Source organism: Oncorhynchus keta, chromosome 15 (assembly GCF_023373465.1).
Source record: "Oncorhynchus keta strain PuntledgeMale-10-30-2019 chromosome 15, Oket_V2, whole genome shotgun sequence".
Taxonomy (NCBI): domain Eukaryota; kingdom Metazoa; phylum Chordata; class Actinopteri; order Salmoniformes; family Salmonidae; genus Oncorhynchus; species Oncorhynchus keta.
Genome location: NC_068435.1, coordinates 8,554,203 through 8,573,412, shown reverse-complemented (window position 1 = coordinate 8,573,412; position 19,210 = coordinate 8,554,203). Strand labels below are relative to the sequence as shown.

Below are 19,210 nucleotides of genomic sequence, written 5' to 3'. Positions count from 1 at the left end.
TTCAAATAGGTTTGGGTTTTGCTCTAATTCCAAAGGTTGCAAGTTTGAATCCAGTGACAGAAAGTTGTTTTTTGAGATTTTAGTTTTAAGCCTATCCCAAACTTGAACCCTTACCTTAACCATTCAGAGTTAATGCCTAACCTTAAGATTTCAGATATAACAGATAAACTTAACCTTAAACAGATCTATATTTGACTTTAATAAGAAACACGGGTCAACGTCTAATTCTGAGACTGTGAGAGCTGGTCGGTATGCAAGTGAACCTCAAGAAATGCTATAGGGTAGAATGTGAAAATTTACAAGGCAGTATATTATTCCATGAGACAAAAACTAGAATGAAACCATATTTAGGACTTTATTGAAAGTTGAACAGGTGACTTAGAGTCAAGAGCCATTGTCGGCATTTCCTTTACAGTTCCTTTACAACAAAAAAAATTGTGAGTTTCAGTTTCCTCTCTCTATGCACAAATACACAAGACTGGCTGGGCTGAGGGAAAACAACAACAGAGCAGTGATTGTCTGCTGAGTAGTGTTGAGTAGTGTTGAGTAGTGTTGAGTAGTGTTGAGTAGTGTTGAGTAGTGTTGAGTTGTGTTGAGTTGTGTTGAGTTGTGTTGAGTTGAGTTGTGTTGAGTTGTGTTGGGTTGAGTAGTGCTGAGTTGTGTTGTGTTGGGTTGTGTTGAGTTGTGTTGAGTTGTGTTGAGTTGAGTTGTGTTGAGTTGTGTTGAGTAGTGTTGTGTTGGGTTGAGTTGAGTTGGGTTGTGTTGAGTTGTGTTGGGTTGAGTAGTGCTGAGTAGTGTTGTGTTGAGTTGGGTTGTGTTGTGTTGAGTTGTGTTGTGTTGGGTTGAGTTGTGTTGTGTTGGGTTGAGTTGTGTTGTGTTGAGTTGTGTTGTGTTGGGTTGAGTTGTGTTGGGTTGTGTTGTGTTGGGTTGTGTTGAGTTGTGTTGGGTTGTGTTGAGTTGTGTTGGGTTGTGTTGTGTTGAGTTGTGTTGAGTTGTGTTGTGTTGGGTTGTGTTGAGTTGTGTTGAGTTGTGTTGAGTTGTGTTGAGTTGTGTTGTGTTGAGTTGTGTTGTGTTGGGTTGTGTTGAGTTGTGTTGAGTTGTGTTGAGTTGAGTTGTGTTGAGTTGTGTTGGGTTGAGTAGTGTTGTGTTGGGTTGTGTTGAGTTGTGTTGAGTTGTGTTGAGTTGAGTTGTGTTGAGTTGTGTTGTGTTGGGTTGTGTTGTGTTGAGTTGTGTTGTGTTGGGTTGTGTTGAGTTGTGTTGAGTTGTGTTGAGTTGAGTTGAGTTGAGTTGTGTTGTGTTGAGTTGTGTTGTGTTGGGTTGTGTTGAGTTGTGTTGAGTTGTGTTGAGTTGTGTTGAGTTGAGTTGTGTTGAGTTGTGTTGAGTTGTGTTGAGTTGTGTTGAGTTGTGTTGTGTTGAGTTGTGTTGAGTTGTGTTGGGTTGAGTAGTGCTGAGTTGTGTTGTGTTGGGTTGTGTTGAGTTGTGTTGAGTTGTGTTGAGTTGTGTTGAGTTGTGTTGAGTTGTGTTGAGTTGTGTTGTGTTGAGTTGTGTTGTGTTGGGTTGTGTTGAGTTGTGTTGAGTTGTGTTGTGTTGAGTTGGGTTGTGTTGTGTTGAGTTGTGTTGTGTTGGGTTGAGTTGTGTTGTGTTGGGTTGAGTTGTGTTGGGTTGAGTTGTGTTGGGTTGTGTTGTGTTGGGTTGTGTTGAGTTGTGTTGGGTTGTGTTGAGTAGTGTTGTGTTGAGTTGGGTTGTGTTGTGTTGAGTTGTGTTGTGTTGGGTTGAGTTGTGTTGTGTTGGGTTGAGTTGTGTTGTGTTGAGTTGTGTTGTGTTGGGTTGAGTTGTGTTGGGTTGTGTTGTGTTGGGTTGTGTTGAGTTGTGTTGGGTTGTGTTGAGTTGTGTTGGGTTGTGTTGTGTTGAGTTGTGTTGAGTTGTGTTGTGTTGGGTTGTGTTGAGTTGTGTTGAGTTGTGTTGAGTTGTGTTGAGTTGTGTTGTGTTGAGTTGTGTTGTGTTGGGTTGTGTTGAGTTGTGTTGAGTTGTGTTGAGTTGAGTTGTGTTGAGTTGTGTTGGGTTGAGTAGTGTTGTGTTGGGTTGTGTTGAGTTGTGTTGAGTTGTGTTGAGTTGAGTTGTGTTGAGTTGTGTTGTGTTGGGTTGTGTTGTGTTGAGTTGTGTTGTGTTGGGTTGTGTTGAGTTGTGTTGAGTTGTGTTGAGTTGAGTTGAGTTGTGTTGTGTTGAGTTGTGTTGTGTTGGGTTGTGTTGAGTTGTGTTGAGTTGTGTTGAGTTGTGTTGAGTTGAGTTGTGTTGAGTTGTGTTGAGTTGTGTTGAGTTGTGTTGAGTTGTGTTGAGTTGAGTTGTGTTGAGTTGTGTTGGGTTGAGTAGTGCTGAGTTGTGTTGTGTTGGGTTGTGTTGAGTTGTGTTGAGTTGTGTTGAGTTGTGTTGAGTTGTGTTGAGTTGTGTTGAGTTGTGTTGTGTTGAGTTGTGTTGTGTTGGGTTGTGTTGAGTTGTGTTGAGTTGTGTTGAGTTGAGTTGTGTTGAGTTGTGTTGGGTTGAGTAGTGCTGAGTTGTGTTGTGTTGAGTTGTGTTGTGTTGGGTTGTGTTGAGTTGTGTTGAGTTGTGTTGAGTTGAGTTGTGTTGAGTTGTGTTGAGTAGTGTTGTGTTGGGTTGAGTTGAGTTGGGTTGTGTTGAGTTGTGTTGGGTTGAGTAGTGCTGAGTAGTGTTGTGTTGAGTTGGGTTGTGTTGTGTTGAGTTGTGTTGTGTTGGGTTGAGTTGTGTTGTGTTGGGTTGAGTTGTGTTGGGTTGTGTTGTGTTGAGTTGTGTTGTGTTGGGTTGAGTTGTGTTGGGTTGTGTTGTGTTGGGTTGTGTTGAGTTGTGTTGGGTTGTGTTGAGTTGTGTTGGGTTGTGTTGTGTTGAGTTGTGTTGAGTTGTGTTGTGTTGAGTTGTGTTGAGTTGTGTTGAGTTGTGTTGAGTTGTGTTGGGGTTCAGAATGTCGTCAGTCTACGGTGAGACGGACACAAGTCCTGCTGAGACTGAGAATGTCCTCATGTGGTGTTGAGTTGTGTTGGGGTTCAGAATGTCGTCAGTCTACGGTGAGACGGACACAAGTCCTGCTGAGACTGAGAATGTCCTCATGTGGTGTTGAGTTGTGTTGGGGTTCAGAATGTCGTCAGTCTACGGTGAGACGGACACAAGTCCTGCTGAGACTGAGAATGTCCTCATGTGGTGTTGAGTTGTGTTGGGGTTCAGAATGTCGTCAGTCTACGGTGAGACGGACACAAGTCCTGCTGAGACTGAGAATGTCCTCATGTGGTGTTGAGTTGTGTTGGGGTTCAGAATGTCGTCAGTCTACGGTGAGACGGACACAAGTCCTGCTGAGACTGAGAATGTCCTCATGTGGTGTTGAGTTGTGTTGGGGTTCAGAATGTCGTCAGTCTACGGTGAGACGGACACAAGTCCTGCTGAGACTGAGAATGTCCTCATGTGGTGTTGAGTTGTGTTGGGGTTCAGAATGTCGTCAGTCTACGGTGAGACGGACACAAGTCCTGCTGAGACTGAGAATGTCCTCATGTGGTGTTGTGTTGGGGTTCAGAATGTCGTCAGTCTACGGTGAGACGGACACAAGTCCTGCTGAGACTGAGAATGTCCTCATGTGGTGTTGAGTTGTGTTGGGGTTCAGAATGTCGTCAGTCTACGGTGAGACGGACACAAGTCCTGCTGAGACTGAGGATGTCCTCATGTGGACACCTTATCAGCCACTGGACACCAGTTGTCCATTTTCTCTTTTCCTAAACAGGCAAGGCCACTTTGATATTCACCAGGTGTCATATTCTTTAGATCAGAGTGAAAACAAGCCGTGCGTACATACAATGCTTTCGTAACAACCCCCCAAAAAAACATCAAAAAAATAATCATGAAGTTGTTTCCATAATGTAAAATAGGAAAAATAAATATCCCAATAAAAGAGAAGTGCAGGTACTCCTAAATCCTTAAGTTATTTTAAAAAATGAATTATGACATCAATATTTCGTGGCAAACCTAAGGGTTTGCAGTATTCTAATACCGTAACAAGAACAACAACTGAGTCAACTGTGTGCAAATGAAATGCTTCATGGATAAAATCCAACTTTCTACACCAAAGAAATATAGAACAAACTCATAATATTATTGACAATAGTTCTAATTTGTGTATATATCTTTTTGTATACACTAATTTGTGTGGTAAAGCGAAGCCTCTCCCCTAGTGTCTCATCCAAGTGCAGATGATCTCTGGCAATCTGCTTAATTAAATGTATATTTATTAAAACTTTGAGCCAGGGCTGACAAGATTTCGATATCTCTTTAAAATTCCATTTAGCAAGACAGTTAACAAATAATTATTTTCCTTTACGATGACAGCCATCACTAAAGAAAATAACCTCAATCTTCATTATCATCACTTTGGAAGCAGAATTACTTAATTATCAGTTGTGGTAGAGATTAGCTAAAATGTAATCATTGAAAACCCCAAAAGGTATTTATTAAATGTGTTTTTCTAACTGAAAATAATCCTATAAAAGGTTTTATTGTTTTTATGTAACTCAAATAACCCCTGGGCAGGGGGGTGTTACACATCCACTATAGTTGATGAAACTGTTGAAATGGGACAATGAGAAAAAATATATTGCCAACATTGTACGGTTTGGGTCAGCACGATAGTGGGAAAAAGGATATGCAGAACTGTGTTGGTTCCATTTAGGGTGTAATGTTTTCTCCAACTAATGAGCATCAAATGCATAAGGCCTCATCAGAGCTCTTAACCAAACACTAGATTAGTCTCCCAGCTGTTTTTTGCCTTGCTTCTTCCATCCTGGATTTCCCACAGTTCCATTTCTACTCACTGCATGCAAAATAACAGTTGACATTCTCCTTGGCTTAGTATCTTTACAAGTGCCCACAGCTTTGCTGTAAATCGTTTCCCAACACTAACTGTATTTTCCAATGCTGTTACAGCTATGTTTCCGTAAAAAAACAACTAAAAAACAACAAATTTAACCATCATGGTTGCTAGAACCCCTCATAGGATAGATAAAACAATCACAACAGCTTTAAATTTTGAACTTACCGATACGGTGCAATCACTGCAGTTTACAAGGCTTCCAGGCTGTGACATGATAGTGTTTTCTTCATCGCTACCCCCCCAACCCCAGTCTCTTTGCCTTATCTCACCTTCCCTGCTACACCGTTCAGAGGCATTGTGACACTCTAAGCATGTTCATTCAGAACCTCAGAGGCATTGTGACACTCTAAGCATGTTCATTCGGAACTTGAGCGTGAGAGCGGACAAATCGGACAGGTGTCTAGATACCGTCGATAGGCACCAAATGGAAGAAAAGGGAGAGAGACTACTGGACTACCGGTCGAATAAGAAACACCCATCTGTTTTCTGTTTCAAAAAATGTTGCTACGGTGAGCTCTACTGAATATGGACCAGAGTAAGCCGGAATTGATCAAATCCACCATTGATGAAAACCTGCTGTAAAATCCATAAGGATTTATCCTGTTTTGAGAATCTCTTCCATAAATATAACTGCCTGCCAGCAGCAATGAACAGGGTTCACAAGATGACAAAGGACACAAGATCAATTGAATAACAAAGCACTCTATCATGTTGGAAGCATCTTCCTTTAAGTGCAATCAAAATATGGAGTGAAAGTGACGCATGGTTTTCTGAGGAGAATGTGGTTTTGAGCGTTACATATGAAAATAATGAGTTGTTAATAATTAAGTGTGGTTCATTTTGGGAATGTCAATAATAGTTTCACATTGACAGGCCACTGTGGAATAGATTTGCAGTATTAAAAAAAAAGTGTCAATAACTCTGCCATGTTTTGAAAATACAATCTACACTGAATGTTCTAATCAGAAGGTTTGCATGGGTGGGAGTTCAGTTTACCACCTGGTGACATCACCAGGCGGTAAATTGGTTAATAGACCAATAACAAAGAGTTCCAAACCTCCCTGCCAATAACAGCTAGTTTTGAGTTTTCCCATCCCCACATACACCATGGGGTCTTGCTTGAGAAATAGTTATTTGCTAAAAACTATTGTCCATTTCAATGGAAAACTATTACAGTAAGGTATTTAATTGTTGACAAGAAATTATTTGACATTGATATAAAAACGGCTAAATCAATGCCAAACTTAACATGGTTCATCATGGTAATGTCTTTGATGACCCTAAGAAGTTGCAAATTGATAGGACATTGTGAAATGGATTTACAAAGGATTTAAATGGACACGTAAATCAGATTTCTAGATTTAATAATTACTCAGCCCTGTTTAATCAATCCCTTATTTATGTTATTTTTTATCATGAGTTTACGGTTTTCAAAGGTTTTCCAAAATGTCCAAGATGTAGGAAAATCTATCCTGGCTGGCCTTATGGGTCCTTGAGGTAAATTGGTTCAGTATGAGGAAAGACACCTACATACAAAGTTTAAAGTAGGTCATACTGGAAGGCGGATATGAGGGTTTAAATGAGACTGCGCATAACAGCGCCACCTATAGGTCAATCAGTACCATTCTTTTAGACCAAGTTACTCATGGCCTCTAGTTTTTGTGTGCCGAATTCAAACAAAAGTTATCAATCTATGCTTGAGTTATTTTACCATGTCAAGGAAAACATTATAATATAAGAATAACAATAGGTTTCACAGCAAAGCTGTGAACCCCTAAATATCAGTTTGAAACAAATGTTACAGATCATAGTGAACCCTGGGACAAACTACAGGGCCAGTTGAAGAGGTCAGGCTACTCATTTCACCATGAAAAGATGTTGTACTTGAAAATGTCACTGTTGTATCACCACTGAAGCATAGATATAGGTTCACTCCTTGTTCCGTTTGAACGTCACTGTGACATGAGAATGTCTGGACATTTGTGCGTTGAGGTCCTTCCAACGGGTCTGGAGGCCATCCCAACGTTTTAAGCTTTGCATCATTTCATGTTAAAACATTACCAACAAAATCTCCAAAATGTCACCCTTTGAAAAAATCCAGCCAGTATGCAGAGTGTCCAAAACAAAGCATTTTGAATGGAAAACCATCATCCTACAGTTAACTCTCAACCCACATTGATGTATTTATACACACCAATCAAATGTCCTCTCAGAGTACAGCGTCACCTAAAATGTCCTTTCTTGTATATCCTTATTCAGATCCTTCTGTTTACTTCACTTGTTTGTTCTGTTGTCCGTGCTGATGTTTCGGCGGGCCTCAACCGAGGGCTAAGAGACGAAGAGGTTGCCGCCGTCGCTGTGGCCATAGAGGTCTGCCAGTTTCTTGAAGCGTGGCCCCCAGTCGCTGAGGTAGTCGTAGTTCTGCTCCGAGTCCATGCTCAGCGAATCCAGCGAGCTGAGGGACTCTGCGGCTGAGCCGCTGCCCTCGAAGGCGTACGTCTGCAGTGAGTCGTAGGGTGGTGCTGACAGGTCCACGTCGGCCTCCTTCAGCCGGTCCCAGATGAACTCGCGGAAGATGCCGTTGTCCGGCGGTGGCCGGGAAGACGAGAAGAGGGTGGGCACTTCTGGGGTGACGTCACGGCGGTTCTTGCTACCGCTCTCACGGACTACGTTGAGATTGCGCAGAGCAACCATGTCAAAGGCCTCGGTGTCCTCCTCGCCGCCTCCCTCGTCGTCGTAGCGCACAATGTTCTCGCGCACGTCACGCTCCTCGTCCAGGATCAAGGGCTCCTTCTTCCTCCGTCGCTGCATGGTGATGATCAACAGGACGAGCACTGTGGAGAGAGGGAGACACACAGAGAGAGAGAGAGAGGCATGACCATATTAGAGAGAGACATATTTCCATCAGATTATACAGATTCACAAAGAATTTGAAAACAAACCCAATTTTGATGAACTCCCATATCTACTGGGTGAAATACCAGTGTGCCATCGCAGCAGCAAGATTTGTGACCTGTTGTCACAAGAAAGGACAACCAATGACGAAGAGGAGTAGATAGGAAGGATTGGAGGACCATGATATTTATTATAACTCAGAACACTAAAGAATAAAACAACAAAGAGAACGAACTGAAACCGAAACAGTTCTGTCTGGTGCAGAGACACAACAGAAAATAATCACCCACGAAACACAGGTGGGAAAAGGCTACCTAAGTATGATTCTCAATCAGAGACAACTAATGACACCTGCCTCTGATTGAGAACCATACCAGGCCAAACACAGAAATACCAAATCGTAGAAAACGCAGATAGACTGCCCACCCCAACTCACGCCCTGACCATACTAAAACCAAGACAAAACAAAGGAACCAAGGTCAGAACGTGACAGATACAACTCATATGTATGTTTATTTATTTTCCCTTGAACTATTTTAACATCGTTACAACACTTTATATAGACAAAATATGACATTTGAAATGTCTTTATTCTATTGGAACTTCTGTGAGTGTAATGTTTACTGTTAATTTGTATTGTTTAATTCACTTTTGGTTATTATATACTTCACATGCTTTGGCAATGTTAACATATGTTTCCCATGCCAATAAAGCCCTTCAATTGAAATTTAATTGAGAGTGAGAGAGAGAGAGAAAGGGAGAGACAGAGGGAGAGACAGAGAGAAGAAGGCAGTCAGCATCACTATCAACAAAGGGCAGAGGACCAAGATGAGTTATTAATCATGATTAGACAAAGAAAAAATGGTATGCCAATGAATATCATTGGGGGGACATTTTTCATCAAACTAAACAACAGAGCCATCGCAATTCTGTCCAGGACCATTGTGGAGTACAGAGGTGTTCCTTCAGAATTTTGGGTTGTACACTGAAAAATACTAGCAACGATAGGACAGCTCTGTCTGCCACCTGTGTGGGTTTAAGACACTTAGTATCAACACGGCCCTTACCCCATCAACACTAACCCTACCCCATCAACACAACACAACCCGTAACCCTATCAACAAGGCCCCTATCCCCATCAACACGACCCGTAACCCTATCAACAAGACCCCTATACCCTTCAACACGACCCCTATCCCCATCAACACGACCATTAACCCTATCAACACAACCATTAATCCTACCAACACGACCCTTACCCAATCAACACGACCCGTAACCCTATCAACAAGACCCCTATCCGCATCAACACGACCCGTAACCCTATCAACAAGACCCTTATCCCCATCAACACGACCCGTAACCCTATCAACAAGACCCTTACCCCATCAACACGACCCGTAACCCTATCAACAAGACCCTTACTCCCATCAACACAACCATTTAGCCTATCAACACGACCATTAACACTATCAACATAACCCTTAACACTATTAACACGACCCTTATCCCCATCAACATGACCATTAACCCTATCAACACAACCATTAACCCTATCAACACAACCATTAACCCTATCAACACAACCATTAATCCTATCAACACGACCCTTACCCCCATCAACACGACCCTTACCCCATCCATACGACCCTTACCCCCATCAATACGACCCTTACCCCCATCAACACGACCCTTACCCCATCCATACGACCCTTACCCCCATCAACACGACCCTCACCCCCATCAACACAACCATTAACCCTATCAACACAACCATTAATCCTATCAACACGACCCTTACCCCCATCAACACGACCCTTACCCCATCCATACGACCCTTACCCCCATCAACACGACCCTTACCCCCATCAACACGACCCTTACCCCATCCATACGACCCTTACCCCCATCAACACGACCCTCACCCCCATCAACACGACCCTTACCCCATCCATACGACCCTTACCGCCATCCATATGACCCTTACCCCCATCAACACGACCCTGGGTGGCAAGCTCTAAGAAACAATTAGATGGATAGAGACACTGTGCCAGTCGTGGTGGAGAAAGGAACCATGGATAGATACTACCTGTGTTAGATTTATTACAATAAGCCAATGTTATTCACTGGGTTTTCAGACCCCCCTTCTCTCTCTTTCTCTCTGGAAAAAGCGTTAGTCATCACAGTCCTGAGTTAAGGTTATGTCAGGTTGATTTCAGGTTGATTTCAGGTTTACTTCACGAGATTCGCAAGATTTAGATTTTGTGAAATATGCTATTAGCCCGCACGTGTTGTTGGAACGTGCACACACAGAGATAAACAACCAGACAAACCTGTTTACATATCAGGGTTTAACAGTGTGCTTGTCCCAAATGGCACCCTTATTCCTATATACTGTAGTGCCCTACTTTTTACCAGAGCCCAATGATCCCTGGGAATAAGTAGTGCACTATATAGGGAATAGGGTGCCATTTGTGTGTGTGTGTGTGTGGGGGGAAGCAGTCAGTGAGTGTCCCCATGCAGTTGGCTGCACCCACAAGCTGCTTACGCTGGGCAGGCCAGTGCTAAATCTTTGAAATGAGCACAGCATATGCCTATCTGAGTAATAATACAGGAGTATATGCCAGTCATAAAGCCCCTAAAAAAAGCAAACGGTCCAAGTGCTGTCCCCAAAGCATGTCAACGTAGCATAGCATGTCAGCGTTGCATAGCATGTCAACGTAGCATAGCATGTCAACGTAGCATAGCATGTCAACGTAGCAAAGCAAGTCAACGTAGCATAGCATGTCAACGTAGCATAGCATGTCAACGTAGCATAGCATGTCAACGTAGCAAAGCAAGTCAACGTAGCATAGCATGTCAACGTAGCATAGCATGTCAACGTAGCATAACATGTCAACGTAGCATAGCATGTCAACGTAGCATAGCATGTCAACGTAGCATAGCATGTCAACGTAGCATAACATGTCAACATAGCATAGCATGTCAACGTAGCATAGCATGTCAACGTCAGCTGTTTCCATTCATGAAATCTGACGATGCTAATATATTAATTCCAGCCTGAAGTAAATAATGGATTATTGTGGACTCTGTTACCATAGGCCTTCAGACACAACTCAAGGTAAGGGTAAAGTGACCCAAATATAGATTTTGCATGAACTATCCCTTTAAAGAATAATATAGTGTTGCCGCGCAGCACACTCCATAGTTGAGCACTTGACGACGTGGGCTGTGCACATATATCCACAGCTGCATGCATATAAAGCTTAAGCCATACATCTCCCCTCATCGAACACACACACACACACACACACACACACACACACACACACACACACACACACACACACACACACACACACACACACACACACACACACACACACACACACACACACACAAACATCTTTGTGTCGCACACACAAACACGCTCCCCGAGACACAGTCACAGTCCACCCATCGGGGGTTGGAGAAACTGCCTGCCAGGAACCCTCATCTCCCCGTCAGAGTCAGATCTATACTCCCAGAGCTGAAAATAACACCCGTCGCTGCTGAGTGAGCAAGCGAGGAAGGGGAGGCAAACGTCTAATGATCCATCCTTTAACGCTGCCACCGCCAGGCTAAAATATGGAAGCTGCCCAACCCATACCTCATCCCCAGGCACTATACCACCTCCCTGGGCTAAACAAGCAGAGGGTGGAGGGTGAGGAGAGGGAGATTAGGAGGAGGGGAGAAGAGAGGGAGATGAGGAGGATGGAATAAAGGGTTCTAAGAATAATAAAGGGGTATTGTTTGGTCATTCTAATGAAACCTTGAGGGGTATTGTTTGGTGATTCTAATGAAACCTTGAGGGGTATTGTTTGGTGATTCTAATGAAACCTTGAGGGGTATTGTTTGGTGATTCTAATGAAACCTTGAGGGGTATTGTTTGGTGATTCTAATGAAACCTAATTGTTTGGTGATTCTAATGAAACCTTGAGGGGTTTGGTGATTCTAATGTTTGTTTGGTGATTCTAATGAAACCTTGAGGGGTATTGTTTGGTGATTCTAATGAAACCTTGAGGGGTATTGTTTGGTGATTCTAATGAAACCTTGAGGGGTATTGTTTGGTGATTCTAATTATTGTTTGGTGATTCTAATGAAACCTTGAGGGGTATTGTTTGGTGATTCTAATGAAACCTTGAGGGGTATTGTTTGGTGATTCTAATGAAACCTTGAGGGGTATTGTTTGGTGATTCTAATGAAACCTTGAGGGGTATTGTTTGGTGATTCTAATGAAACCTTGAGGGGTATTGTTTGGTGATTCTAATGAAACCTTGAGGGGTATTGTTTGGTGATTCTAATGAAACCTTGAGGGGTATTGTTTGGTGATTCTAATGAAACCTTGAGGGGTATTGTTTGGTGATTCTAATGAAACCTTGAGGGGTATTGTTTGGTCATTCTAATGAAACCTTGAGGGGTATTGTTTGGTGATTCTAATGAAACCTTGAGGGGTATTGTTTGGTGATTCTAATGAAACCTTGAGGGTATTGTTTGGTGATTCTAATGAAACCTTGAGGGGTATTGTTTGGTGATTCTAATGAAACCTTGAGGGTATTGTTTGGTGATTCTAATGAAACCTTGAGGGGTATTGTTTGGTGATTCTAATGAAACCTTTATTGTTTGGTGATTCTAATGAAACCTATTGTTTGGTGATTCTAATGAAACCTTGAGGGGTATTGTTTGGTGATTCTAATGAAACCTTGAGGGGTATTGTTTGGTGATTCTAATGAAACCTTGAGGGGATTATTATTATTTTTTTAAAACCTTTATTTAACCAGGAAGGGCTCATTGAGATTTAAAATATATTTTTCAACAGCGTCCTGGCCAAGATAGGTAGCACCAAGTCATTACAAAAATTACAGACAAACAACATGAAAAACTGCAGGTAATCTAGTAAAAACCATATAATTCACAAGAGTATAACAAAATCATAAAACAGCTAATTAAAAACATTGACAGGTCAGGGAATCAGTCTCAAGATCATTCATCAGTGATTTAAGAATACCAATCGGGACAAGTTCTTCCAGTTTAAAAATACATTCTAATGAAACCTTGAGAGGTATTGTTTGTTTGTTTGGTCATTATAATGAAACTTTGAAGGGTGTTGTTTGTAAATTCTTTGTCCAACTGGCCATTATGCACACAATAAATACAAATACATGAATTTGGACATGTGCTGAACTGAAAATAATAACGTTTAGCGCAATGACATACCACATGAATGAGGACTTCCTTTGTGTTTGTGAGCATGGGTGCTGGAGGCAAGATGGTGCCACATGTTGTTTCATTCAATTGAAAAGACTACTGGGTACAGTAAACAAATAACACAGCTTGTGACACTGACTGAATACACAAATGTACTCCATCTTAAACATGCATTTTGTGTCAGATACCACTAATGTGTCTATCAAAATTAACCAATCTTTGTCTGATATTTGATCAATAAGTACCTTTCGTCGGTATATTGTGTTTTATGTATTTTCAGTGGTATTGTGCGTTGTCCCGTTCGCTGTTGCAATTCATGCCTGTTGGCCAGGTCGTTAATGTAGATGAGAATTGGTTCTCAATTTACTTATGTTGTTAAATGAAGATTATATAATAATAAAAACAGATACTACTAGATACATCGACAATTACCGATGGTTGAATAGATGTTGTATTTTGATTAAGAAAGTATCACAAGGACCCCATGCACACTCATTCAAAACTACGGTTTAATAGATTGCACGCTTCCTCGGTCACGCTTTGTGGCGTTGACATAATACACAACTGTGTTTTGGACCAGATACACCACTTTCATACATAGAAAATTAAACGTACCACAAAAGGACCTGTGCAGTGATACACATTGCACGTGGCAGGCTTCACTTAAGGCACAGCAACACGGCAGTTTAGCCAAAGAAGAATGAGGAAAAATGTGTGGTAAATCAATTGAACATTATGCCCAATTTACCGTAATTGAATTGAGAAAACAATCCGTCTTGCAAAAATCAATGGGACAACAAGCGGAATAATTTAGCACCGGGCCCATTCTCATCGACATATTACATAGTGAACCTCTCTCTCTCTCTCTCTCTCTCTCTCTCTCTCTCTCTCTCTCTCTCTCTCTCTCTACAGTGGGGAGAACAAGAATTTGATACACTGCCGATTTTGCAGGTTTTCCTACTTACAAAGCATGTAGAGGTCTGTAATTTTTATCATAGGTACACTTCAACTGTGAGAGACATAATCTAAAACAAAAATCACATTGTATGATTTTTAAGTAAATAATTTGCATTTTATTGCATGACATAAGTATTTGATCACCTACCAACATGTAAGAATTCCGGCTCTCACAGACCAGTTAGTTTTTCTTTAAGAAAAGATTCTTTAAGATTGCCTGTTTTAGAGAAATGTCATCATGGAATATTGTAAGAGCTTTCATTGTCTGATTATATTCACCTTTGTTTATCCTACGGTTCTGACTTAGTGTACAGAGAGAATACTGTAAAAAAGGCCCATGTTCCGAATTCTGTTTCTGTACAAATAGTTATATTAGTTCGCTCATTAATGTCTTAATCAGAATTACATGATTGCATCTTATCTGTTCATCGTTCCCTTATGCCATAGTTCAAATCAAATCAATTGTCAGTAGAAACCACATTTGTTGAAGAAAGTCAGCCATATCAGCCATGGTTTTTTAAAAGGCAGTAAATGAGGCTGAATGAACTGTTTCTCTGCCAGACAAGGCTCCACTGATAGCCAGGTGTAGCGGTGGTAAGGATTCACTCCATGGTGCTGAAGGGTCTGCTGTTGGGACAGCTTTATGTCGGCCCGAACAGTTTGTGGGCAACGTTTGTCACTGTTACAGTGCAACTAATGTTTTGTTTAGTGTTGTGTTGTGTTGTGTTGTGGATTTGCTGGCGTGCCTCTAAAAAAAAAAACATTGTATTTCGCTCCACCAAGATTTACATGCTAAACTCAACACTGCAAAGAGAGTGACGAGGTACTTCAGCTGAATGGGGGGCCGACACTCACCGATCACCACGATGACAGTCTTTGTCAGCCAGAACAAAGGGAACAGATTGAGACACAGTCACTGTCGTATATTATCTGATACAGGCCACTGTTTTTGGGGACTGGGTGTCTGACTGACACACCAAATATTGACACAGTTCTTGCTTCATTTTTAAAAAGACAATGGAAAACGTCAGCCAATTCATTCAATAATAGATTACTTAATATAATGGTCATCAATATGTTGGTTGCCTAAAAATGTCAGATGTGAATCTGCTGAGGTGTAATGGTAACTTTAATCTTTAAACATTAAAAGTAACGGTAACAAATCTGACTCCCGACCACTGATTTTGGTAAACAGCTGAGGGATGGGGGTGGAGAAATATAGCCACTCTTTAACTCATGGACAGAGCTATAAATACAAGTACAGACCATTTATGATATCAAGCTGATAGCTTTTAGAGGCTGTAACCGGGCTTTTAGCGAGGTCCTGCTGAGATAGGCTTGAATGTTAATGCAATAGAAGTCTCTGCCGGCAGCGAGCCACCTGACTGACTGACACATCTATAAGGGACTATTTACGAGTTGTCTCCGAGAGGGTTTTTGTTTGTTTGTTTGGGGCAGGTATTCCCCCAGGGGTACGCGCAATGCCATCGAGGGTACGCCAAATAAAAATGTGATTCACAGTTTAAAGAAAAAAAGTAAATTCAAAAATATATTTAAAAAAAAAAAAAAAATTCCTTCATATTTTCAAACAGTTAATTTATATTTTTCAACGGGGCTATACATTTGGGTGAGTTTTTTTTCTCTCATCTGAATAGCCTCGTTTCACTGCCAAAAATAAAATTAAACCATCTAGTGTTCAGCGAAATAACAACACAATGTCAAATACGGGTAACCTAGACAAATAATTAATATCCAATCACATGAACCGTTACTCTCTCGCAGGAATTTCACTAACGGTCCGTATGTAGCCAAACATAGCTGCTGCTCATGTTGGTATCTGTACTGATGGCGCAAAAGCCATGACAGGGAGACATAGTGGAGTGGTAACGCACGTGCAAGCAGGCGCTTCCGATGCCTGACAGCTTGAAAGATGTTTTGAAAACCACAGTGAAAATGGTTAACTTTGTTAAAGTAAGGCCCCTGAACTCCCGTGTTCAGGGGCTGGCCTATCTGGGTGATGTTTTTCCCGCTTGAATGATCTTAATCTAGGATTACCGGGACAACTATATTCAATTGTCAGGAAAAAAATTGAGGCTATGATTAAGAAGTTGGAGCTCTTCTCTGTCTGCAATAAACAGGACAACACACAGGTCTTTCCATCATTGTATGATTTTTTTGTGTGCAAATGAACTCAAGCTTACAGACAATGTCAAATTTGATATAGCGAAGCACCTGAATGAGTTGTGTTGCAATTACGCAGATACTTTCCCAAAAATGATAACACAAACAACTGGATTCGATATCCCTTTCATGCCCTGCCCCCAGTCCACTTACCGATATCTGAACAAGAGAGCCTCATCAAAATTGCAAAAATTTAATTTTAATCAGAAGCCACTGCCAGATTTCTGGATTCAGATTTGTGTTTATCAGCAAAGGAATGAGTGTTACACCGAGGCCTGTAATTTGGAGTGGGATCAATCTGGAAGAGGAGGGTCCGTCATGGTCTGGGGTGGTGTGTCAGCATCATCGGACTGAGCTTGTTGTCATTGCAGGCAATCTCAACGCTGTGCGTTACAGGGAAGACATCCTCCTCCCTCATGTGGTACCCTTCCTGCAGGCTCATCCTGACATGACCCTCCAGCATGACAATGCCACCAGCCATACTGCTCGTTCTGGGCTTGATTTCCTGCAAGACGGGAATGTCAGTGTTCTGCCATGGCCAAAGAAGAGCCCGGATCTCAATCCCATTGAACACGTCTGGGACCTGTTGGATTGTAGGGTGAGGGCTAGGGCCATTCCCCCCAGAAATATCCAGGAACTTGCAGGTGTCTTGGTGGGAGAGTGGTGTAACATCTCACAGCAAACAACTGGCAAATATGGTGCAGTCCATTAGGAGGAGATGCACTGCAGTTTTTAAAGCAGCTGGTGGCCACAGCAGATACTGAATGTTACTTTTGATTTTGACCCCTCCCTTTTTTCAGGGACACATTATTCAGTTTCTGTTAGTCACATGTCTGTGGAACATGTTCAGTTTGTGTCTCAGTTGTTGAATCTTATGTTCATACAAACATTTACACGTTAAGTTTGCTGAACATAAACGCAGTTGACAGTGAGAGGAAGTTTCTTTTTTTGCTGAGTTTATGTCAGATGACCTTGCATGTCCTCTCTATTTATGGTTGATCTATTTCTGGATACAGCTTTACGAGGTAGAGGGAACAACGGTGCAGTATTGTGAACTCACAGTGAACCTCTGGAACAGCTGCTGTCATAGTTTGTGAGGAGCTCCCCCAAAATTCGTTAAGACTGCCTCGATAGTACAGAAAAGAACAGAAACTCCAAGCTTGCCTCATTACAATTATTCAGCCACATAAATGTGCTTTATTTTGTCTGTCCTACTGAACACAAACGAGTTGGGCCAGGTGACATTAAAATGGCCATGAATCGGGACGAATGTGTTGAATGGAAATAACATCCAACAAAAACTCTGCAATGCCACACTGCTTCAGTAGGGACAGTTTAGCTTGTGGCCTTGTGCTTCTCTCCCAGTGTGACTCAGTGGGGACAGTTTAGCTTGGGGCCTTGTGCTTCTCTCCCATTGTGACTCAGTGGGGACAGTTTAGCTTGGGGCCTTGTGCTTCTCTCCCATTGTGACTCAGTAGGGACAGTTTAGCTTGGGGCGTTTGTGCTTCTCTCCCAGTGTGACTCAGTGGGGACAGTTTAGCTTGGGGCCTTGTGCTTCTCTCCCATTGTGACTCAGTAGGGACAGTTTAGCTTGTGGCCTTGTGCTTCTCTCCCATTGTGACTCAGTGGGGACAGTTTAGCTTGGGGCCTTGTGCTTCTCTCCCATTGTGACTCAGTGGGGACAGTTTAGCTTGGGGCCTTGTGCTTCTCTCCCATTGTGACTCAGTAGGGACAGTTTAGCTTGGGGCGTTTGTGCTTCTCTCCCAGTGTGACTCAGTGGGGACAGTTTAGCTTGGGGCCTTGTGCTTCTCTCCCATTGTGACTCAGTAGGGACAGTTTAGCTTGTGGCCTTGTGCTTCTCTCCCATTGTGACTCAGTGGGGACAGTTTAGCTTGGGGCCTTGTGCTTCTCTCCCATTGTGACTCAGTAGGGACAGTTTAGCTTGGGGCCTTGTGCTTCTCTCCCAGTGTGACTCAGTAGGGACAGTTTAGCTTGGGGCCTTGTGCTTCTCTCCCATTGTGACTCAGTGGGGACAGTTTAGCTTGGGCCTTGTGCTTCTCTCCCATTGTGACTCAGTGGGGACAGTTTAACTTGTGGCCTTGTGCTTCTCTCCCATTGTGACTCAGTAGGGACAGTTTAGCTTGGGGCCTTGTGCTTCTCTCCCATTGTGACTCAGTGGGGACAGTTTAGCTTGGGGCCTTGTGCTTCTGTCCCAGTGTGACTCAGTGGGGACAGTTTAGCTTGAGGCCTTGTGCTTCTCTCCCAGTGTGACTCAGTGGGGACAGTTTAGCTTGGGGCCTTGTGCTTTTCTCCCATTGTGACTCAGTAGGGACAGTTTAGCTTGGGGCCTTGTGCTTCTCTCCCATTGTGACTCAGTAGGGACAGTTTAGCTTGGGGCCTTGTGCTTCTCTCCCATTGTGACTCAGTGGGGACAGTTTAGCTTGGGGCCTTGTGCTTCTGTCCCAGTGTGACTCAGTGGGGACAGTTTAGCTTGGGGCCTTGTGCTTCTCTCCCAGTGTGACTCAGTGGGGACAGTTTAGCTTGGGGCCTTGTGCTTCTCTCCCAGTGTGACTCAGTGGGGACAGTTTAGCTTGGGGCCTTGTGCTTCTCTCCCATTGTGACTCAGTGGGGACAGTTTAGCTTGTGGCCTTGTGCTTCTCTCCCAGTGTGACTCAGTGGGGACAGTTTAGCTTGGGGCCTTGTGCTTCTCTCCCATTGTGACTCAGTGGGGACAGTTTAGCTTGGGGCCTTGTGCTTCTCTCCCATTGTGACTCAGTAGGGACAGTTTAGCTTGGGGCCTTGTGCTTCTCTCCCATTGTGACTCAGTGGGGACAGTTTAGCTTGGGGCCTTGTGCTTCTCTCCCATTGTGACTCAGTGGGGACAGTTTAGCTTGGGGCCTTGTGCTTCTCTCCCATTGTGACTCGGTAGGGACAGTTTAGCTTGGGGCGTTTGTGCTTCTCTCCCATTGTGACTCAGTGGGGACAGTTTAGCTTGGGGCCTTGTGC

At 42.8% G+C, this 19,210-nt stretch overlaps 1 protein-coding gene across 1 annotated transcript in view; it reads right to left on the bottom strand.

The window, feature by feature from the left end:
• Positions 1 to 6,078: 6,078 nt before the first annotated feature.
• The window catches only part of LOC118371384 (cadherin-7-like), a 143,290-nt gene continuing 130,158 nt past the window's right edge, over positions 6,079 to 19,210 (bottom strand). The window contains exon 11 of the mRNA XM_052463150.1: positions 6,079 to 7,758. Within this exon, the coding sequence (XP_052319110.1) occupies positions 7,253 to 7,758 (506 nt within the window). The 3' untranslated portion in view covers positions 6,079 to 7,252. The remainder of the gene's footprint in view (positions 7,759 to 19,210) is intronic.